At 41.7% G+C, this 24,736-nt stretch overlaps 1 protein-coding gene across 1 annotated transcript in view; it reads right to left on the reverse strand.

The window, feature by feature from the left end:
- Positions 1-6,293: 6,293 nt before the first annotated feature.
- PCSK1 (proprotein convertase subtilisin/kexin type 1) overlaps positions 6,294-24,736 on the reverse strand; it is a 39,315-nt gene continuing 20,872 nt past the window's right edge. The window contains exons 9-14 of the mRNA XM_040985900.1: positions 23,632-23,732; positions 14,499-14,732; positions 13,301-13,458; positions 12,270-12,403; positions 8,527-8,688; positions 6,294-6,736 (exon numbers count right to left, since the gene is read on the reverse strand). Of these exons, the coding sequence (XP_040841834.1) occupies positions 6,371-6,736; positions 8,527-8,688; positions 12,270-12,403; positions 13,301-13,458; positions 14,499-14,732; positions 23,632-23,732 (1,155 nt within the window). The 3' untranslated portion in view covers positions 6,294-6,370. The remainder of the gene's footprint in view (positions 6,737-8,526; positions 8,689-12,269; positions 12,404-13,300; positions 13,459-14,498; positions 14,733-23,631; positions 23,733-24,736) is intronic.

Here is a 24,736-nt window from a genome sequence, read left to right on the forward strand (position 1 = left end):
CTGGAAAAGCAAGCATACCCTGAGGATGTCTTCCACCATGGCCACTCCATCATAGGCATGTGGGAGCCTATGTGTCCATTTGTTCTCCCTCATTTGTATCGGCTGCTTCCATGGAGCCGAGTTCCAGCTCCTCATGCCACTGTTGGTGAACTTAGGTCATGGTACCCCTTCCCCTCCAATTGCACTTGGATTAGCTGACTGGTGCTGCTGTGTTTTCTGCTGAGACAAGGTGCAGGCTTGACAAACAGCTCTCAAGAATCATCATGTAGAGCCCAGACCCAGGCTGTAAAGATGCAGTGAGGCCCAGGACACTGACACTAGGACCACACTCCTGTTTTTGCAGCCCTGGGGCTGGGCTGTGTACATATTCATATGGGACTGATTCCTGAGCTATTGGTTGATCTAGTGTTCTAATAGGAGCATGGCTTCGTCTCAATAGAGTTAAGGAGTGACAACTACAAGGACAACTGCTTTTCTTGTTTTTTGAATTCATTGGAATTTCCAACCCTGACTTTTAAATTTACTGATAAACTTTGAAGCAGTGTAATTCCAACTAGATGCTCCTAAAAGAAGTATGCAATTGTCATTTTTCAAAATTTGGAAGTAAAGTAAAGTGAAATAGTGGTAATTAGGGTTAGATAGGCCAGTTTTTTAATTCTTGGCTTTGCTTTGTGATCTTGGCTAAATGACTTAACCACTTTCACTGCTCTGGCTTATAAAAAATACTTCATTTGAATGATTATTCAAAATAGAAATAATATATCCTGTTCTTAGTGATGATATCATTGTTGTGAAAATATTGAATATTATAACACAGGTGTTTAATTAATGTAATACATTTTAAAATTTCAAATAGCAGAAAGAATACGAAGTGTAAAATACACTGCTATTCCTTGCTGATAGGATAAATATCTTCTAAGATGTGACATTGCATTTGGCATCTTGATTCTGAAAAACATAGGCTGGGGTTCTAGAAATACTGTCAGGTGAAAACATTAGCTGCCCTACCTACACTGTAGTCATGCATAAAGCAAGGCCTGCCTCAGTGCCTCAGAATCTAATTCACAAGATAAGGACAACAATACTATGTATTTCATATTTGCTTTATGATTCTTACACAAACTCAATCAAGCACAGCACTGCTGAGCCTAGGCTAAGAAGGCACGATGGTTCACTGTCATTCTCAGCATTCCTCAATGCTTTGTACATTATTTTAGAATTTGAAAAAGAGTTCTCCAATTCCTTTCACAAAAGGCAGTGGGAAATAAGGCAAAACTAAGCCAATTATTTCCTTTATTCATTGCATCCTTTCTCCTCACTCTGCCTGACTGTACTTGGCCTTGGGGAACTGTTTTTTGATTACCAGCTGTTGTTTTGAGCATTTCCGCATCACTATGGTTCAGTACACATTGGCTGTGACTAAATGGATTCCCTCCGGTCTTGAGCAAGGCAGGTTCATGTTGGCTTGGTAAGTCCCAAGGCCAGTGACATTGTACAGCATTTCCATCCTCTCCATTGATTCTGATATTTTCTCCTTTATTGGACTTGTATGGAAGAACTGCAGCATTCAAATCTGTTAGCCTGTAAGGCCCATGTTTTTTCATAATGCAATAATAATAAAAGCAACCACCACACAGCTAACCAAATCAGCCATTGCATGTGGCTGTCACATGTTCAGACTTTTTCCCTCTTTCATGACTGGAACAATATGATTTGTGGTAGGTAGTTGAGGAAACCTAAGAATGTGGCCTGTGGGTTCTGTGAATAAAAATAACATCCTAATAAGATAGTTGTAGGTGCAGGAACATTCATTGATGTCATGAAAACTTAGTGAATGCTGGTAGAGAATTATCAGGGCCAAGCGCATGACTGTTTAGATAAACAAGGACTGAGAGGTTGATCCAGCTCACTGGGATGGTTCTGCCTCCTGAACTGGCCGGGCTGGGCTTGGTTCCAGAGTGTAAGTTGGATTTAGGTCTGTTCCATGTCCCTTTGTTCTGGAAACCAGGTGGAAGGGATATTGGATCCCTGGGATCCAGGCATCCAGCCCTGGGTGTCTGGAAGGCCAGGGCAAAATGTGCAAGTACCCTTTAGGCCCCTTTTTGCATCATGGAATCTCGTAGATTCCATGGGCTGAGGAAAAGCTCATGGTCTAGTTCAGCCTTCATGGTGCAAGTGTACTCTCTTCATAGGAACAGAACACCTGTCAGTGGGTGCTATAGCCTTGGAAATGATAAAGCAGACAGGAAAGTATTTCTCTTTTTCTTACCAGATTCAGATTATATGTAAAGAATAATGTTTGTCCTTGGACTTGTGTGTATCTGTATTTGCACTCACAGTCTGTATCTGGAGGGAGATTCAAAATCAGAGACCATCAACAGATGAAGGGATAGAGAGATTGTATAAATATGCATATATATGTACACATATATTTTTATCTGTCAATATCTGTACACATACATGCATATGTTCATATTTACATATTCATACCTCTATATATTTGTATAAATATAGGCAGGATATCCTTTTCAAGCCTGAATAGCATTCTTATATATAGAAAAACAGATAGGAATATATGTATATATACACACACACGTTCCTTATTAAAAAAAAATTTCCCATTTGCAACAACACAGATTAAGATGGAGGATATTATGCTGAGTGAAAAAAATTCAGACACAGAAAGAAAAGATACTGCATGGTCTCAGTCATGTGGAATTAAAAAAAAAGTCAGCTAGTGGCTTGAGCAGCTGGGTCCCTTCCACCCCTGTGGGAGACCTGGATTGAATTCCTAGCTGCTAACCTCAGCCATGGCCCAACACTGATCTCTGCTGGTGTTTGGGGAAGTAAACCAATAGATATAAATGCTCACTCCTCTCTCAGGTAAATAAGTTTTACAAAACTCGTATAGAAAGTAGATTGGGGTCAGGAGGAATGAGGGTGAGTGGGAGAGGATGTAGAGCAAAGTGTACCAGTCCCAGTGGATAGAAAGGCAAGATTCTGAAGTGGTGGGTGGGAAGTCTGGGGACAGAGGTGTGAAGCAGGAGGGAGAGGTTAAGTGGACCTTGGGACAGGAGGTTGGCAGTGGGCGCTGGGGTTTCTGATGATGGGTGCTCAGAAAGGGTGTCCTGTGTGGCTACTCTGCCCTGGCCTGTAAGCAAAGTCACGCCTAGTGAACTCCCTACAAATCTGCTCTCTCCCAACGACAAGTCCCTGTGGCTCCTTTTGTTACTTCTTTTTCAACCTTTAAGTGAAGGCTCAGTCAATACAATGTTAGCTGTTGCCAAGAACTCAAAATCTTGGGCCACAGTTGGAAAAGGAAACACAACCTGATTCAAGCTGATTTTTCCATTCACTTTCTTTCCTAAGTAGGAAGGAAGCTTTTCAATGGAAGTGTCCCACTTTTCCTTTTCACAGTCCTTCAGCAAAGCACAGCCGAAGAGGGAAGCCTGGTTTGAGTCAAAACATGAGCTTTTTCTTTTCTTTTTTTGACTTAATGAGAAACCATTTATTCTTCTGATTTATAAGCATATTTTTACATATTGTAGTTTATACATTAAGTGTATAACGTGAGAGTTCCCATAAGAATGCTAATACCACACATTAAACTCAGCTATACATTGTGTGAGGTTGTTAGACAATTTTCACATTTAATATCACAGCACATTCATATTACATTGTTTATTTAACAGGATCATGCTTTTCAAAAAATATTTTATTGGATGAAACTTTCTTATTCTCAGGAAAACTTTTGGTTCTTTAATATAATTTATTTTACCTTTTAAAATTCTTTTTGACAAAAGCCTTGTTACGTTATAAATACCTGTAAAGAAAAATATAGTTTAAAATTCCAAAGGAACTATTATATAAGTTTCCTGTTGCTTTTTCTTTTTTCACAAAAATCCACACAGGCACTAAGAAAGACTGACAAAAATATTTTATGTCTGGACAATAAGCTCCAGGTTGGAAACATTCAAACATGGTTTTGCGCAAATATTAAAGCTTCTCTAAGTATGAACCTTTGGCTGCACCCCATTGCGATGGCTGGGATTGTAACTGGGAAACGATGCCATTAGAAAGAACTATAAAGAGAGCTTCGTACATGTAGCACTAGATTAGGAATGGGAAAAGGATGAGTGTGAATTCCAACTCTCAGTTTTCAGGCTTTTTGACATGTTGCAGCATTGAAATGCTATCCAATCTTTCATATCACACAGGTGACACCTCTAAGGACAAAGTGATAGTGCAAGTCTTTTAGCAGAATGCTCTCTCCGTGCCATGGGTTTTGCTCTGTAAAGTCCAGTTCTGCAGAAATTGCGCAAGTGGTAGAACATGGGGTGAAAGTTTGTCTTACTGACAACACTTCAAGTGAGAGAAAGTGACAGATTCTAGTTGCGTCTGGAATCCTTTCCTTTGAATATTTCAATGCCATGAGTGGCCTTATGAAGTTCAAAGTTGACAGAAGAATTGCAAACAGCAGCTCAATGGGAGAAGCTTAGCACTGTGCATGACTGAAGACTTTGTAAGCATATTGTGAGAGGGAAGTCTGTAGGTTGACTGTGAATGAATTACTGTGAGTGCCAGGAGAGGTCAGATTAAATGACTATGCAAATGAGTTTCAGACATACTCTCAGAGTTTAAAATACTCTTTTCCTGCTGCCTGTTAATACAAACTAAATTAATAAGGTCATAGCTACTTTGGGCAGAGCTTGCTTAAAAGAAGCCCAGTGTGCTTTTTAACCCAAATTCATTTATGCTTTGTATACAGTTGTTCAGGGCAGAAATGAACAACATGAAGTGTCTATTGGAGGCCCCCCCAAGTAATGGATAAGGGGGTCACTGTGAGTGGCCACAGAGCAGGTGCCATGCAGAAGCTGAAGCTCAAGTCCAATCAGGCAGCAGCTACTCAGCTGAGCATTGGGTCTTACAGAGAATTTCATATATCCAATGTTCACCTATTCAAATCATTCTAGATACGGAGAAGTCAGGTCTTTGGGCTGCCAGTGTATGACTCCTGCGGCCTGGGAGTCATTCCATCACCATCTGGATATCATCAAACTGGAAGACATACCATCACAGTCTTGGGCGATAATAAGTTTGGTTTCAAAGACCTGGAACCACCTGTTCTGATGAGCATGCCTCAGAAAACAAAACAAAACCCACCTCCCGTTGGTTCTACCATCTAAATATTTTGCAGCTATTACAGTGATTCTCCATTTTATGAGTGGTTTATTATTGACTCTGAAAATTTACAACTAGGGCTTTTCTGAGTACCAAATGTAAGCCTGCTTGAGGGGAGGGAGGGAGAAATATAGAAAATCCTTTCCATAGTGAGTTTGCAGCTGAGAAAAGAGTTAGGTACAGAGGGCCCAACACGATAGCCTAGTGGTTATAGTCCTCGCCTTGCATGCACCAGGATCCCATATGGGCACCAGTTTCTTTCCACTCCCTGTTTGTGGCCTGGGAAAGCAGCTGAGGATGACCCAAAGCCTTGGGACGCTGCTTCCATGTGGGAGACTCAGAAGAAGCTGCTGGCTTTGGATCGGTTCAGCTCCAGCCATTGTGGCTATGTATTTCCTTCTCTGTGTATTTCTGCCTTTCCAATAAAATTTTTTGAAGTCTTTTTTTTTTAAAGAGTTGGGTACAGAAAACCTGTAGCAGAATGAAAAATAGAAGAATCCCAGGACACACAGTAGAGGCTTCCACCGTGACACACCCACCCAAGAACATTGTAGAACGACCATGTCCAGATAATGCAGGTTTTAAGATCTGTTTCTGCATCTAACCGGCCCAGCTTTCTCCCAGATGATCGGATTGCCTCTCCCACAATAGGTAGTGCTTGGGAATTAAAAGGCCTGAGGGATGAGTCTAATTGTAAACTCTTGCATTAGAAACTTTCTGAAACCTTACTTGCTTTTGAAATATAAAGAGTCACATAGCAAAGACACAGAATGAGCTATATAGCAGTTTCTCCTTTCACACATTCTTTTTCACTTAGCAGGTAACTTTTGCAAAGTAATTATTTGCAATTAATGGAAAGGCTCAAGCTTGTCTCTCCTTTTGGGCAATGAGATGGGCTCCAGGAGGCATTCCTGTGTGGAGTGGGGCCAGGGTATCGGCTGTGGCACATCAAGAAGAAAGCACATCATTTGTGCAGGCCTGGAAGGTGTGCTGTGAAAGAGCTAAGATCAATCTCAAAATAGGATTGCTACTGGGCTGATTCCCTTCAAATCTAGTTTTGGGGAGAGAAAGAGAAAATATTAAATAAGCATAGGAATCAGTGACAAAACAACCACTTTGGACACAAGGAAAAACTCTATGGGGAAGGAAGGTGCCTGAATATTTCCAACTGGGGGCCACCCAACCACAGTCAGTTGTCCTCTCTCAGGATGTCCACGAGAGCTTGGAGCAGCCGGTCATCCCTGTGCTTGTAAGGTTTTGTGTTGTAGAAAACATCCACATAGTCATTATACAGACTGTCCTCAGGGTCTTTCAGTCGCGAGGGTTTGTTGAGCTTTTCCAGGGCTTCGTAGAAATTCTCGTAAGGGATGCTGAGCTTTGCCCCCGGAGCTTGCTTTGGAGGTAAGTTTTTGCTAAAAGCGCTTTGCAGGAGTCTCAGCATGGCCTCGGAAGGGGTTCCCTCTGCCAGTTCATCCCTTCGATTGCCAACACTGATGCTGCTGGGACTGTTGGCCACCGGGGTCTTCTCATCAGGGTTCTCCTGGGTGGGCTGCTCCTAAAACATAGAATGCCACCAACAAGGGGAAGAAGACTCAGGGTTTACATCCAGAAAGCTGGTGGCAGCCCTGTTGTATAGGCTTTCTACCTGTCCCCTAGGGAGGCAAGTGTAGAGATGGGGAAAAAAAGGCTTGGGGGAGTCTGGTTTCCACATACTGAGATCCCTTGGCAACCTTTTTAGTCTCCCTGTACTCTGAACTAGGAGGAAGAGTGCTCCCAGACAGGGGGTTGAGAAGATGTTCTGCATGTGCTATATCCCTTCATGCGCTAATCTTCCATTTGGAATCCATCAGAGGAAGATGGTGATGCTAAATGTTTAACCATGCACTGGGGAGGCACCAACCAGTTTGCTGTACTGTAGGCACAGACTCCTGAAGTTGCTCTGCTCCCATGGGAGCCACTCTGTCAGCCACTGTGTCGGAGGAGGGGCATGAGGAAACAGTGAGGAGGGTGGGCTGGGGAGGAAGGAGCTAGAGCTATCACAGAGCGTGGAAGGCCTTGTCAGCAGCTATGGAAGTATAATTGTGCCTTGGTATCTGTAGGATTGATTCCAAAAGCCCAGTGTGCTCCATTCCCTTACATAAAATGGCATGACATTCACATTTAACTGACATATACCCTCCCAGATACTTCAAGTCATCTCTAGGTTATTTAGAAGCCCTAATACAATATAAATGGTCCATAAAGAGTTGTTCTGTATGATTTAGGGGATAACGACAAGAAAACATCTATGGATGTTCAAGATAGATGCCATGATATGTTAATATTTTTGGAGTCATGTTCATTGACTGCAGATGTGGCATGTACAAACTTGGTGTGGCTGAAGGATCCTGTTCATGCCTTTTAAGAAATCCCAGAGAAAGAAACACAAGTTATATTTGCTTCTGAAAATGGAAGGAGAGGCTCCCAGGCTCTAGTCCTGGAGGGAAGCTGCCTTGCAGAATGAAAGTGTGGGGGCCATCACCCACTGGCTTATGTTCTAAAATAGATGTTGTATCTCAGTGTCTTCCAAAAGAGCCCATGACTGCAAACCTACAGTTACTGAGGGCAGGCCACTGGGAAAATTGTAGCTAGCTGCCTGTCACATTTGGGGCCCTGTGATGGACACTGGGGAAAAAAGAGGACATGCTCTCTGCCTATCACCTGCTGAGAGAGAAGCCAGCAGTCCCAGGAGGGTAAAAGCAGGTGCAGGACCAACTTCCTGCCACTGTCCTCTGAAATTTGCTGAGAGCACTGATGGTTCTGTAACTATCGTGTTATTGCCAACACACATGCCTGTTACTAACACACACACACACACATCTGTTACTAAACTGGGATTAGTAACAAGCACTGGACATGAACTTGCCACCAAAATCTTGACTTTCTTTCTGCCAAAATGGATATATTCCCGTCAGTCCATCCTAGATTATAGGGATGAGAGGTTTGAAGAGTCAAAGTGAAAAATACTAAATAGCTAAATGCAGTGCAAATGGTAGGTATTTATAATCATGTAAAAAAGCCTGCTGCTTTTTTTTTTTCCATTTGATAACTGTACTGAATGAAGAAAATTCTTCTTAGGGAATGTAATCATCTGGCATTCATCAATTTCAACTTATAAATCCAGAGTAAAAGAACAAAATGACAAAACTCATGTTGACAGGGATGGGAGATGGGGGTTCGGGGCAGTGCACCACCACCATTTCATTGTTTATCCCACACTCTGCCTCACCACGAGCCACAGCCTCCCCTACTGCCTTGGCTCCCACACCCCCACAGAAAGCATGCCAAGAGGAGAGCTATACAGACCTCCCGGGCATCTGCCATCTTCTCCACCCCTCTCCTGTCGTTCTGCACCGTGTTATAGGATGTGTACACCCGGGGCTGTTTCATGTGCTCAGGTTGAGCCGAGGTCCCATGCAGGATCAACTTCCAGTTGACAATTCTGCCTTCATTCTGCATTCTCCCAGACTAGGGCAGAAGCATGTAGGTATCTCAGTGTGTGTTTCAAAAAGGTAAAGCAAATTCATTCAAAATATCTAAAAAGGACTCCGTAGGGAAAATCTAATTTTTAAAAGATGTACTTATTTGAAAGGCAGAGTGGCAGAACGGGGGAAGGAGAGGGAGAGTAAGAGAGAGAGATCCCATTTTGCTGGTTCACTTCCCGAACTCCTACAACAGATAGAACTATGCCAGGCTAAGGCCAGGAGCCCAGAACTCCATCTAGATCTCTTACAAATAAGTGCTTGGGCTATTATCTGCTGTCATCCCAGATATATGAGCAGTGAGTTTTGCTATATCAGGAGAGCAGTAACCAAGACTTGGACTGGTGCTCTGTATGGGATGTCTGTCACAAGCAGAGGCTTAACCTTTTGCATCACAATGCCAGCCCTAAATATCTAATTTTAAGGGTCTGTGGACTGCAAATGCAAAGCTTTATGTTAAAAAAAAAAGCTGGACTTTTCCGGCTATAAAAATGATAGTTTAGGGCACAGCACAATGACTCAGTGGCTAAATCCTTGCCTTGCATGAGCCAGGATCCCATGTGGGTGCCAGTTCATATCCCAGCTGTTCTACTTCCCATCCAGCTCCCTGTTTTTGTTCTGGGAAAGCAGTAGAGGATGATCCAAGGCCTTGGGACCCTGCATGCTTGTGGGAGACCTAGAAGAAACTCCTGGCTCCTGGCTCCTGGCTTCAGATTGGCTCGGCTCTGGCCATTGCAGCCACTTAGGGAGTGAACCAGCAGGCAGAAGAGCTTTCTGTCTCTTCTTCTCTGTAAATCTGCCTTTCCAATAAAAATAGATAAATCTTTAAAGAAAATGATAGCTAATATATACAACAATCTAAAACTTAGTGCTTCAGAATCAAGCATTTAATTAAAGTAGAATTCCTTTCTATCTTATGTGTATTCTTGAAAATTTTACTATCTTCTTTTCTCAATTATCAGTTTAGGAAAACATCACATTGGGAGAAAAATCAGCCTTTGCATAATAGTATTGTGTAAAGCCTTCATCTTCAATCACCTTTTAAAAATTATACACTTATGGGAAGAGTAGTGATTTTCAATGTATCATACATAGTGTCTCAAAATCTAAAATGTCTATAAAACAGATTAAAAAAACTGTAACATTAGATTTTTGAAGACTTGATATAAAGTAGTTCCATTTTGATAAACAGATTCTTAGTTTCCTGATGGTACAATCAAGTGAAAGGATAGAGGCCAACTTCACGAATATTTCTTACTTACCCTACAATTGGAGGACTTTTTACAATGCCCTACTTCTAAAACACTGTAGTAATCTTCAGGAGAAGAATATTCTCAGGGGAAAAAAGTAACAATGACTACAGTGTTTGTCTCACTTTCACTGATATCTTGAATTTAGAGTAACTTATTTTTAAAGAATTAATTTGGCATGATGATCTGCACCATTGGTACTTAATATGCTCCTCTTTCATTCAAATGAGCTCAGGGCTAAAACACCATACATGTATATTCTCACCCCTAGAGAATACTAGAGAAATGATGCAAAAATAAATAATTATTTGGCTTGGTGTACAGATACCCTTGTTCTGCCCTGACATTTTTATAACTGTATGTTAAGATTATAGAAGAATGATGGGCAGGCATTGGCACGGCAGTTGAGATAACACTTTGGACTCCTGCATCCTGTGAAAAAAGGGTCTGCATTCTATCTTGATTCTGCTTCTGATTTCAGCTCTCTACTGATGCACATCCTGGGAGGCAGCAGGTGAGGGCCCAAGTTTTTGCGCCCCTGCCACCCACATGGGAGACTTGGATTGTATTCCCAGCTTCCAGATTGAAACTAGCCCAGCCATAGCTGTTGCAGGCATTTGTGGAGTTAACCAGTACACAAGAGATCTCTGTCTTTCTAGCTCTCAAACAAAACAAATGTTTTAAATACCAGGAATGTAAGAGTGCAAAGTGAAAGAGAAATAAAATATGTTTTCAGCCCAGTGCAGTACCTAGTGGCTAAAGTCCTTTCTTTGCAACCACTGGGATTTCATATGGGCACCAATTCATGCTCCAGCTGCTCCACTTCCCATCCACTCTCCTGTTTGTTGCCTGGGAAAGCAGTCAAGAATGGCCCAAAGCCTTGAGGCCCTGCACCCATGTGGGAGACCTGGAAGAAGCTCCTACCTCCTGGCTTGCGATTGGCTTAGCTCTGACCATTGTGGCCTCTTGAGGAGTGAACTAGCAGATAGATCTTTCTTTGTCTTCTTTCTCTATATCTGATTTTCCAATAATAAATAAATCTTTATTGAAAAACATGATTTTCAATTTGTTTCATGGCTTTACCAGGCCTTCCCTACTGTGAATTGATTTCATTTTTTAAAGATTTATTTTTATTAATTTGGAAGGCAATCATGGAGGGTGGCATCTTCCATCTGCTGGTTCATGTCCCAAATGGTTGCAGTGGGCCAGACTGAAGCCAGGAGCCTGGAACTCCATCCAAGTACTCAGGGCACCTCTCTCTACTTTCCCAGGTGGAGGGACTGAAAGTGGAGCAGCAAGGACTCGAAACAAGCCCTCCAGTATGGGATGGCAGCATTGCAGGTGGCAGTTTAACTCACCGAGCTACAGCATGGGCCCCTTGAAGCTATTTCTAAATAGTTATTTCACAGTAGTTCTAAGATATCCTGTACATGATACCGGCAGAGGGTCATAGCCTTGCTGGCCTGGCAGTTGACTAGCTTTGGAAATAAAGTCAATTATGGGGTAGGAATGTAGTAGGGGCAGGCTGCATTCAGACTGACTGGGCCTCTAGCCTGCCACATTGCTTGTTGGTGCACCTGTTTTTCCACATTGTTGTGTGGCATAATCTTTCTCAAGGACTGTACTTTCTATACTATGGTATTTCAAAAAGTTCTTGTAAATGAAGTTAAAAGATAAGATTATTTTGGTGCACCACAATAATCATGAGGGGCTGGCACAAAGGAAAAGCAGGCTAATTTTCCACCTGTGGTGCCAGCATCCCATATGAGCTCATATGGATTCAAGTGCTGGCTGTTCCACTTCCAGTTCAGCTCTTTCCTAATAGCCTGGGAAAGCAGCAGAGGACAGTCCAATGCCTTGGGCCTCTGCACTAATGGGGGAGACCCAGAAGAGGCTCCTGGCTTTGGAATGACCCAACTCTTGCCTTTGTGTCATTTGGAGAACAAAACAGCAGGTGAAAAATCCTCCCACTCTCTCCTCCTCTGTAACTCTTTCAAGTAAAAATCAGTAAATCTTACAAATGTTGAAATCGATGTACAGTTTTTATTAAAGAATACACTTTCCATGAGCTTATTATGTAGAATTTAAAAATTTTGATGCACCAAAGTAAACATCTTTTACTCCATTTTTCCACAAACGTTTTGAAATTACTTCATATTTCATGTGAGCAGGGCTTGGCCCAGTCACTCCATTGCTCACTAATTTGTCTTAGGGGTGGTTAAGCTCTCCTTGGCACTAATTACAATATCAGCCCCGTAAGGGTTTCCAACTGTTTGAAACTAAGTCTGTGCTTCTTCATCTTCTCACTTGTACATACCATGTCTGCGATTCGCAAAGTCCAGGTCCCTGTAGGATTCTCTCCCCACGTGTGAACAGACATGAAATCCCAGTTCTTAAATCCATTAGGGGATGTGTCCCGCTCTCTCTCAGCCAGCAGTACAGTGCTGGTTCCTATTTTCATGCAATAAACACAAGTCAGTGGATGTCCTAACACCTCTTCCGGCAGTATGCACTCTAGTGCCTGGATACTGCAAATAATCACTGCCAAAGGTTTGGCTTCTTCAGTTTTCCCTTTTAGTGTAAGACCAGCATAAAGATATTCACAGGAGAATCATGATGTTTTTGTTCAAAATACATAGCACATTACCTGCCATATAGTAAGTTCTCATTAAATAGTGTATACAAACGAATAAAGAAGTATTATGTTGGCTAAGGTTTATTTAAATAAAGAGAACTTAGAAAAATAATTTACAAATTGAATTAATGAGAGCTAGATACTTAAAATGCATTTTAGTAGAAATATTTTGAAATGTATGAAAATATCTTGAAAATTTAATAGATGTCTGAATCATGTACCCATAAAATTAATTTACTTTTAATCTATTACTAATAATCATTAGTTAATGATATTTCAGGTACAGTTGTCTAATCTCTTGCCTTGTAAAATTAGCATGAAGAATAATTCTAAATAGTCAAGATCAAGCTCTCTTTAAACCAATAGTATTTCTAAGTAAAAGAGATAAATGAATTGTTGATCCATGAATGTTAGGAAAAAAGCATCCTGCTGACATTCCAGGCCAATTCCAAGGCCTCAAGAGAGCCTAAGGCCACAATGACAGTCTACTCCAATAGAGACGGCATGCTTTTCCTCATCTGTCCCCACTTTTCCACCTCCACTAGCCTATCAGAATCAATGCCAAGAAAAATAAGCATTGCTTGTGGACTTGAAATGATAATTTCAAGGGGCTTAGCTCTATGAATAAATATAACCAATCACTGAACTGAACACATCTGATTGACACTTGAAGTCTTAAACTAATGGTTTAGAAGAACTTTTGGAAAAGTTACCAGCAGCAGAAGTTAGTGTGACATGGAGGTCTCCTCGACGGGAATATTCAATTGTTGCTTCAAACTGCACATGCTCCAGGGACTTGATAGCGTTTTCTTGTCCTTCACAAGCTCTTGTTGGAATTTCAATGATAACTTCTCCACTAGCTTTCAGGGCCCTGAGCACATGAAAAAATCGGCATTGGTATAAGTATAGTTCTTTTTCCTTACTTATTGTGTGTTAGTATTACACATCTAATGTTGCCACTGTTGTGAAGAGAACCCAATTCAAGATTAACTTAAAAACCCATCTTACTGCAACACAAAGCAGTAAGCAACTGTAATATTTAAGTACAGTGTTTTGTGCTAAAGAATGAAATGCAGGCAGGTTTGCCTTGGCTCCATCCTAATGACCCTCCAAGGAAAAACTCAAATCTATGCAGCTTCCCTAAGGCATGCTCCCATCCCCTTAACTCTCCCATTGTGTGTATTTTGTGTGCACGTCTTCAGGACCACTGCGGTAGCCTAGAAGGAGGCCAAACACTCACAGTTGATTCTGCTTTGAGGCCTAATGGGCACTGCCAGAAGTGGTTTCTGTAAAAGCTGCTTGACAAAGATTGCTTTGTGGAAGGAAATTCTGGAAGCTCATGGCTCAGCTCTGTAGCACAAAGTGAGGCTATTTCGGAGGTAGATTTGGGGTAATGCTCATGGGCAGGTCCTGAATTTCATCAGCTGTAAACCACATTTTTAAAATGTGGTTTTAAAATGGCTACCTCTGAGTTTTAAACACATCTCAAAATGATGGTCGATTGGGCATAGATTCAGTGATACTGAAAACTATGGTGTGCTTTAGATTTTCTTGTGCTAGGTGGACTGCACTCTGCAGGAGAAACGTAATAATGAGGGACCTTTACAAAGTTCATAGAGAGTCCATATTATGGAACAAACAATGCATGGATTTCAGATTTTTCTTTATACTAAAATAAACTTATCTTTATTTCCATTTCCAGTGATGAACTTTTTCAAGTCCCCTTGTAGCCTTGCATGCTTGACAGATCTCTGTTCTCTCACTGAGCCTCCGTGGAGACACATAGAAAACAATGGCAAATGCCACTGACTTCAAAGGGATAGGTGAGAACACAGTAACACAGGGTGACAAACATCATCATGGAGTGGTACCATGGACACACATTTGTTGAAGGCGCCTGGAGACACTTACCTAGGCTCGAAGTCATTGTCTTTTACAACACACTCCTTCTTCTCAGGCACGCCGCTCCAGGTCCTGGGGTCCGCTAAGTCCACCAAAGCCTTGGCATTCAGCAAGCCAAAACCAAACCGACTGTTCACCATCAAGCCTGCCCCATTCTTTTTCCATCCAGGGTTATTGGCCAGTGGGTCATACTCAGAGGTCCAGACAACCAGGTGCTGCATGTCTCGCCAGGTGAGATTTGGGCTGGAGGGGAAGAGACCCAAAACATCTTTCAGGAGCCCAGTAAAATTTTCTTGCAAGGGCAAAAGCGGAACCACAACACCTGCAGTTGGGCATTGCCAAGAGCCTTTAACAACTGTGCTGATTACTTGAGTGTCAATTACCATCAGCGTGTCTTTTCATTTAGAGCTCTAAGTACAGTATCACCAAGACTTCTCTCGTTTACACACGTTAAGCTCTTGACTATGATTACAAGGAAATCTTCAGCACCCCCATAGTGTAAACTCCCGTCCGAGATTTCTAATTCCTTACATTTAACTGGAAGAAATTTTTAAAATGACAACACGTCCCTCATGTCTTTCAGTCTTAGGTTGACAGTTAATTGTCATAGCTCTTTCAGCATTGTGAACCACAGAGGGGATCTTAATTTTCTTCATAAGACAATCAGATTTTGGAGTTCTAGGCTGCCTACCCTGAACTATGCTGTGCATTTCTTGGTTTGGTTTTTATTCTTTTTATTATTTATTTATTTTGAAAGCAGAGTTACAGAGAGAAGGAGAGAAAAAAATCTTTTATCCACTAGTTTGCCCCCCAGATGGCTGTAATGGCAGCAATTAGGTCAAGCTGAAGCCGGAAGCCAGGAACTTCATCCAAGTCTCCAATGTGGGTAGCAGAGTTCTCAACACTTAGGTCATCTTCTGCTGCTTTCCCAAGCCATTAGCAAGGAGCTGGATCAGAAATGAAACAGCTGGGACTTGAACCAAAACCCATACTTGATTTTCCTGTCATTCTCCAATACAATAAAATTCATAGGTATTGTAAGTAATCAGGTGATGCGTTAAAATATATAGGAACATTGTGTAGGTTATATAAAATTTTATCACAGAAGGATCTGGAGCCAATCCGCTCACAGTTGATGTGTTAAGAAATTCTTAGCTCTGGCATTGCTCTCAAGTGAGATTACACTCAACACTGTAGGGTGTTCAAGGAGGTGGTCTGGTCTTTAAGAAGTTTACAATCCTACTAAAAATTCAAGTATTTTCTTTTGAATTGATGTGCAATCGTTGTACTTATTTATGGGCACAGTACTGTCGTTTGATACAGGTAATACAATGGGTAGTGACCAAATCAAGGTCTTTAGCATTGCCAGCTCCCCATTTATTATCATGGCTCTGTGTTGGGAACCTTCAACCTCTTCTGGTTGTTTTGAAGTGTATAATTAATTTGTTGTAGACTATTATTAGAACACAAAGCCTACTCCCTCCCCCTCGATTATATGTTTTTGTGCTCACTAAGACTTTTTTTCTATCTGTTGAATGCCAATGTTCAAAGCTCAATGACTTGGGTGAGATTAGAGGAAGAGTTTCCATGGAATAGAACAAACTGAAAGACTATTTGGGGGTGAAATGTTTGCAATGAACTCTGAAAGGGACACAGAATTCTTAGGAAAGTTAAATAGACAAAAAGATGTGAGGCAAATAGGGACTAAAGAATCCAGATGGGACAGTGCAGGGTAAGACCAAATTACAGTGTGCTTTGCTGGAACAGGAAGGGACAGTGAGCAGTACTGGGCCTGAGTAATGAGGACATTGATCTCAAGGAAAGGGAGCTTACTATCACATTTGGGTGGTTGGAGTCATAGAGGATTTTAAAGCAAGGGAATAGTAAAATCAGAAGATTTGGCAGCAATATGATAAATATGGGTGGTTGGATTTACTACAAATGGTGAGGTCATCCTCACTCCAATGATGAGGCCTTCCTTGGTCGTCTTATATAATATTCAGTTCTCCCCACATGTGCCTAAGCTTTTCTACTGCTATGCTTTTTTCTTCAAAGATCACTTTTTATCATACTAAGCAACTCATTTATATGTTATGAACATCCAGTTCCCTTGCTAGAAGGTAGCCATGTTAAGGGTAAGATGTTTATCCATCTTGTTCTGCTATGCATACCAAGCACCTAGAAGAATGCCAGGCACTAGGGGATATGCTGAGGAAATTGTGCATGGTAAATGATTGACTATTCCTAAGTGTTAACCAGACCTAAATATCATTTTAAAACTGGTTTCTGTTAGTTATTAGTCATTTTCCTTGTTGACTTTGAGACCTTCATTATTTCTATCAAGCCAACCAAGCCCTATAAGTCTCCTGTTTACTCCTTGAGGCTCCAGTCTTACACCACACTATAGAGTAGTCATCAGGGAAATATGGTGCAATTTGCTGCCTCCCCCTCCAGAACCTTTAATGTACTTGTTAGAAAGTCCCCTGGTGACAAGAAAGAGGCACTGTTCATTCCCACACATTGGGAAGGCTGACTGCTAGCTAACACCTGTGAATGATTTCCCAGGCCTGGCTACAATTACCAAGCAGCGCCCCCTGCACCAAACTGAGGGCCTAGCCCATGGCTGGAGCCTGCAAGGGGACAGAAACCAAGGCCCAGCACCTGCCCAGACCATCATGCTCTTTACAGTCACATCCCTGGCCTCCATGGTTGAGCCGGGCTTTCATTCCCAGGATTCCAGTCTGAGGTCTGGGCAAAGGCATCCTTACCAGGAAGCGGGAGAGAAACTCTGAAAACAGTTTGCACCACTCTGAGTGAGTCAGTAATGGGTACTTTTCCCCTCCTCACTTCCCCCATGCGTCCCTCAATCTATGCCTCAGGAGTACTGAGTCTGCCAGAGCCCTTTTGTAGAAGGCTCCATGAATAATAAGATGGCCCTGAGTCAGGAATGGGCCACCCACCTGGTGCACCCTTCCAAAGGGGGAAAAGAAGGGAATGGGACTACTTCGTGTACTACTCAGACCCTGATAATAACACAGGAGTAAGCAATCACAGAGCTGCTCCAGCAACTGATGGCCCAGCTCCCTTCTGTCTCAGCTCACCTGAGCTCCTTACAAACTCACCTAACCCCAGCAAGCAATGGTACCCTTGGAAAAGCCCTGGTTCAGCTCTTCTCATGGACCCTGGAAGCTTGCAGTACAATCATCTGGTGCACTTGAAAATAGCAACCCCTGAGCCCTGGCCCAGCCCTACTGATCATATAGTACCTAATGAAAGGTAGGGCATGACTTTAATGTTTATATTTGAAAAAAAATCCCCTCTAACCAGTTCTATAGTATATCAAAATTAACAGCACCTTGTTGGCACAAAATAAACTCATGGTCAGTTAAGGTAATTATCAAATCACGGGGTCAGACCAGTGATGATTCCATACAGACTGGGATTAACTGTTGAAACTGAACACTGTTTCTAGCTACAAGAGATGTGGGAAAGCACACTGAATTGTATTTTGCAGTGAGGGATGATGTGACCTTAAATCCCTATTTCTGGGTCTGAGTTGACTCAACTAATGTGAGAAGGAGTGAATCCTGCAAGCTCCAGAATTCAGTACCTTATGTCTGCTGCATTTCACGAGTACCTTTCTGTAACTCTTAGTCCCTTTTTGGCCATCTCCTACCTGGGATCACTAACTAGATGAACAGAAATGACTATTTTCTCAATGCAGAAACCAATTTTGTCCCCTAAAGCATTTCATTGAAATGCTTGCTTCCTTCTAATTGTTGAAAGGAGGTTTTGGGTAAAACTCTCTTACCAAGGTGGTCAACAAGCAGCACACCAGCTTCCCACAGGCCCAACAGTGGGTGTGTGTGTGTTTGAGGAGGCAGAAGGCAGGGTGATGAGAATTGGATAATCACAGGCAACGCATAGGTTTTCTCTACTTCCAAAGTAGAGTTTTTATTTTATATTGGGTTACTTTCATTGCTTAGATTTTTTATTTGGTCTTTGCAAAATATTCAAGAGACTCTTTTTTTCTTGGTCATGCAATTAGGAAAATTAAACCTGTTTCCCTATTCTAAAGTCGTGCGCTGGCATTGTGTGAATGCAAAGGAGATGCTAACAATCCTCTGTGACAGCCTCCCTCTGTTAATTGGTACTATGCAGCACCCATGGTAATTAAATTTTTAAAAACTGTACCACACTGCTAATCAAAGTTATGTTTATAGAAAATATGAGTTATGCAATTAAATATTGAAATTAAGCACAGCTTCTGACTAAAAAATGATGTAGGGAAAGTAATCTAGAGTCAAAATTCTACAGCAAAAAGTACCAAGGATTAGCTGGGAGTGCAAGTGGAATATTCTCTTTCTTTCTCTCTCTCTCTCTCTCTTTCTCTGTCTGAAGGGTTGGCATTCAGCATTTCCTTTCCCTCCCAGGTCTGGGGAGAAGCGCGGCAAAGCTGCTGAGGGCACCGGCTTTGGGGCAGATGACGGGCCCAAGCCTGACCTCATTATGAATCTTGGTTACATTTCTCAACCTCTCTAAGCCTTTATTTCTTTAATTATAATATGCAACGAATAATTTCCATGTCATGAAGATTGGAGTTCAGTGGTGTAGCAGAGGTCAGCACCGGGTCTGACTGTGTAAAAGCCTCATTAAATGTTACATGCCATCATGCTTGATGGGTTCTGTCGACTTTTCCTTCACTCTCCATAGATGTCCCTTGAGCGATGGCACAGAGTTAAAGTGTTCTATCAATTTCGAGTGTCTAGGGAAAATGCTTGGGAAGCTTTATACATTCTAGCACTGAGATTTTCTAAATAATAGTCTTGCTGTAGATAGTTGAACAGAGCTCAGAAAACTGTCCAAAGGAGAAGTCTCATTTCCATAATATCTACTTTGGTAGGAAGGCCATAAATGCTAAGATAAATTATGTCCATTTTACTGATGAATTGAATCAAAATGACAGCCATTAAATTTTTATGTTTGCATTAGGGGGATCTTAGATTCTTCAAATCTCTTAAATCATGAACCTCCAAACCACTCCTCTGGAAAAATGTCATATACACACTTATCAACAGTTCCGTATTTCATTGCCCATGGCTTCATCCGGACCCCTTGGAGTGCCTCCAAGTACTGCACAGCATTGGAGTCCCTGTTTTAGAAATTGTCCACCGAGGGTCAATGAGGTCGACGAGGCTACACCATTCTACTCGTACAGAAAAAGAATTGTTGAAATTGTAGAGATCAGAGATTATACGTTTGGCTGTCGCATTACATATGTTCAGCCAGAGTGATATGATTTGTATTGTTCTCTAGACAAGCATAGGATAAGTCTGGCCAGCTATAGTTATATGTGTCTGACCAGTGTAGGGTAGAGAAGAAGGACTCTTGACCTAAATAAGGATTAATTTGTTTTTACAGCCTCCAGAGGGTTAATAATTTGTATCTTGATATCATAAACACCATAAATCTATTCCATAGGATTCTATGTGTCATAGGCCCTCTTTGTTTCGAGTTCCAACCCCTCACTACCAATCACAACAAGATATAAGATTGTCTGTATAAGAATACTTGAAATATTGGGCCCAACATGATAGCCTAGTGACTAACATCCTCGCCTTGCATGCACCAGGATCCCATATGGCTGCCAGTTTTAATCCTGGCTGCTCCACTTCCCGTCCAGCTCCTTGCTTGTGGCCTGGGAAAGCAGTAGAGGATGGCCCAAAGTCTTGGGAACTTGTACCCATGTGGGAAAACCTGAAGAAGCTCCTAGCTCCTGGCTTCAGATTGGCTGAGCTCCAGCCATTGCAGCCACTTGGGGAGTGAACCAGTGAATGGGACATCTTTCTTTCTGTATTTGCTTCTCTCTGTATATCTGTCTTTCCAATAAAAAGAAAAAAAAAATGGTAGGAAATCAAGTTAAAACATAAGCTTATTTTGGTGCAAAACAATTATGGAATTAATATGTGGAGAAATCTGCAAAATGTTCCCAGAAAAATGTCTTATAAACAAACTATGAATTTTAAAAATGCAAGAAACTGAACTTATTTTAAAATTTTATCTTCCCACCAATTTATGAGGTACCCTCATATATGTCAACATCTATAGTTTTAAGCCTAAGAATCTTATAAAGGAAAGAATTTGGCAAAATTTTGTTTGGCCCTCTCATTTTATAGATGGAAATATTGACCCCTTACCTGTGAATTGACTTGCTTAAGGCCACATAGCATGATTCAACTAGAACTTGAAGTTGGGGATCCATGTAACTTTCACTGCCAGGACTATTTTTTTTTTTTAGAAGCAGGTTTGGCTCAGCTGACAACAGCCTTATCTGTCTATTTGGTCCTCTGTCCATCTCCTTCCTGCTACCAGTGAACTCGGGTCTGAGCAAGACTCTTCTGTTGGGCTCAAGATCTAGTTTTGATGGAGCTCTTTCTGATCTGTTTCTTCTCTGTCCATGCATCTTGCCAAGCAAGTGGACTCCTACTCAAAGCTGTGCCATACTTATTATGCTTAGTCACTGTGGTACCTCATCTCTGGAGTTCCCAGGACCAAAGCTCGGCTCCCTGGAAATCCTCAGCATTCCTAAAACTATGCTGGACTCTCCTGAGCAAAGGGTCATACCTTCTGGCCTTTTCCAGGCATGGCAGAAACTAGAAGTCCTACCTTGGTGCTATTGTGAGTATGTGGAATCTACTGAACACAGCACATGGGGACTACTACTTTGTCCCCTCTCCAAAGAATAGCCTCCTTGCTAGGATGTTGATTTACAAATGTAATCATTTCTTTCCTTACACTGCCTCAGCAGTGGAGTTGACATTTAAAGATTTCCTGTCACCACATTTCAGAAAGGAGGAATGAGGACTCATAAAAAAATATTCTGTGGCTGTGTACTGTTGATTAAACTCTTCCCCCTTGTGTTATGTGTTGGATATTGAATAACTATTAAGAGGAAAGTGTTGTTAAATTTCTCTAGCATCATACATTAAAGTAAGTTCCAGGGTATGTAGAAATTAAATCTGAAGGTACTGGGAAAATCTGGTAGAGAAAGGAATGAAAAGATAAGCTTACTCTGATATAAAATGTTTTGAATTGGGGTGGAGGGGTGGGTGTTTGACCTGGCAGTTAAGAAGATGCTGCTGCTTAAGATGGCTGCATTCTACATTGGGGTACTTGAGTCTGATCGCCAGCTCTGGTCCTGACTCCGATTTCCTGCTAATGCAGTTCCTGGGAGGCAGCAGACATCAGTCAAGGATCAGATCCCTGCCAGCACATGGGGCTGCTCTCCTTACTGGTGGCCTCACCCCAGCCAGCCCTGGCCTTCAGGAGGTGTTAGGGAGAGCACACCAGTGGATGGGAGTTCTCTCTGTGTGTCTGTCTGTCTCTGTCTATCTCTCTTAAAATAAATGAAAAAAAAGAATTTTGAGATCCAGAGAGAGGAGCAGTTTTCAATAAGTTCATGGAGTAGCACAAATTATGAAAAAAAAAAGATGCGTAGATTTCACAGTTGTCTTACACAAAATTAAACTTATTTTTCAATCACATTTATCCAAGAATTTTTTTGAAGAACCCTCATCTAATAAACAAAGCTTAATCAAATATATATAAACAAATGGTTATCTAATTTGGTGTGAAGGTTTTTCCTGAGCATTGAAGCAAAGGAAGAAGCCTTAAAGAAATGGACTGACTGACATAACTACATGCATATTAACTCCATGATGTTAAGCATTATGTATGAAGAAAATGAAAGGTAAATATCAATTTGATATGTAAAGATGACTTTTTTGAGCCAAGGCCATAAAACACAATCAAAATCATAAAAAGCGAGCTTAGAAGCTGATGGCTAAATGTTTAACAGTAAGAATTTCATTAGTAACAAAACCACACTAGAATGAGATACCATTTCCACCTTCCAGATTGCAAACTTTTAAACATTTGGATAAGAGTTCCTTTTGGAAACTGAAACTTGGAGGGGCATCTTGAAAAAACTTTTATGCAAAATGTATTTTAGAGGGAAAAAAAATAAGGATTTCAAACGTTTTTTGCTCCAAAATAAATTTATCTTTTGATCCCATTTTTCTTCATAATTTTTTTTGAAGTGACCTCATGTCTTCCTGTTAGAATATAAAGTTATATGGATGTTCAGGATAGCAGCTTATCAACATATATCAAAATAATTAAACTCACCCGCCCTTTGATCCATAAATTCCAGTTCTTGGGTTTATCATGAGGACTTCATCAGAGGTAAAAACCAATATTTATGGACCAACATGTTTAAACATGATTAGGGTCTCTAATGAATAAGTATGTATAATTCTTATGTCCCCTGACTCAATGCTAACAGCTACAACATGAGTTTTAGATAACTGGGTGAGAGTGTGGGGATGTTTTTATAAAATAGCTCTTTTAAGGAACTGGCACAGTGGCATATTAGACTAACCCTCTATCTGTGGTGCCAGCATCCAATATGAATCTGAAGGTACTGCGAAAAGTAATCCTGGCTGCTTCACTTGTAATCTAGTTCTGTACGGGTGGCCTGGGAGAGCAGTGGAGGATGGCTCAAGGCCTTAGGCCTCTCCAGCCACATGGCAGACCCGGAAGAAGTTCCTAGCTCCTGGCTCTGGATTGCCTCAGCTCTGACTATTGTATCCACTGGGGATTAAACCAGTAGGTGGAAGATATCTCTGACTCCTCTCTATGGAACTCTTTCAAGTAATATAAATGAATATTTTCAAAAAATGCTGTTTCACTGGACAAAATCCTGCCAGTTGGGAATATACAAGAGGGAAAAGGCCTTGAAATTGAGTGGAAAGAGGATTGGGAGAGATTTGAAGTTGAAGTGTCATTGACATGAGCCTGAAATTCTTTTAACATTATAAAGGGGATTAAAACAGATTGCAAAACTTGTGTATATTAAGGTGCATAATTCATGTGTGTGTGTGTGTGTGTGTGTGTGTGTGTGTGTGTGTGTGACATCTGCATTGAGATACTAATAATGGCTGTCTCCAAGTGGCAGAAGACAGTTTGTTTGTACTTTGTTTTGTAGGTTTCTAAAATTTCTACCATCACCACGTGTCCAGAAAGCAACATGTAGGATGAATAAAGAGGAAGGGGAGCTAATAAGAAGCTCTCTGGGCCTTACTTGGCTTCCAGGGCCAGTGCGAAGATGCCAGCAGCCAAAGGTGCAGAGGCCGAGGTGCCCGTGTGGGTCTCAGTGCAGTCATTGTGCAGGTCGGCGCTGGTCTGGATGCGGCAGGCAGGAGAGAGAGGCAGGGACAGGTGAGAAGGCGAGAGGCATGCTGCTCACCGAGGGCCACATCCGCTGTGACCAGGAAACAGCTGAATCCATTCCCCACTTCCTCCTCAAAACCACGAGCGGATATTTGCCATCTGCTGATATTTTAGTTTGTTCTCCTCTGCATGTTACTTGTCTATAATTCTGGCAGCAAGATGCCTTTTCTGGGGATGAAGTACTCCCACTATGAATATTTTCTCTTCTGAGATCCCCAAATGAAATGCTGTCTATAAAAAAGGAACAGTCTCGAAATCACTGTGAATCACAGCAGCCCATTAATCACCGGGTCCATTGTGTTTGGTCTGGCATATTGAGAAATTCTGCCTCTCCCAAAATTCCCCTTGGCCTTCAGAATGGCATGTGATGCCTCTTCGGCACCTGGATGGGAAACTGTCCTGATGTCAAGCACTTGAACTTGCTGTGCAAAGTGTACACACACAGGCAGACTACATCTGTCACCCAGGAAAGTCCATGTCCATGTTTGGACCTTGCTTTGTAAGTGAAAAGTATTTTGGATTTAGTTCTGCATTTAGTCTGCAGAATTGTTGCACATTCAATGTGTGCTATGGGCAAGTGACTTGGTTCCCCCACCTGTAAAAGTAGATTCTGTTTCCTGACACAAGTGTGGAGACTTCAATGTTATGATACAACATCACTGCACATAAGAAGCTGCCCAGGATAATGTAGGGCAGTGAAGACTTGGCTGAAAGAAAGAAGGGGAGGAAATGGAAGATCTCCTCAGCATTGCTGACTGAGTGGATAGTGGGGCCAAATGATTCCTAAAAAGACACCCTCCCAGGGTGCATGCAGCATTTCAGTTGCTAGCTCCAGATTTCAACGTGTGGGAGGGAGGTGTTAAAAAATAATAATTTGTTCTATTATCACCTCCTTTGGCTTCCCGCTCAGAATTTCTCAAGTTTTGATGGCTCTACTCCTCGGAGGGCTACAGAAG

Source organism: Ochotona curzoniae, unplaced genomic scaffold (genome assembly GCF_017591425.1).
Source record: "Ochotona curzoniae isolate NIBS_2020 unplaced genomic scaffold, NIBS_Ocur_1.0 contig_4501, whole genome shotgun sequence".
In the NCBI taxonomy this organism is placed as follows: Eukaryota; Metazoa; Chordata; class Mammalia; order Lagomorpha; family Ochotonidae; genus Ochotona; species Ochotona curzoniae.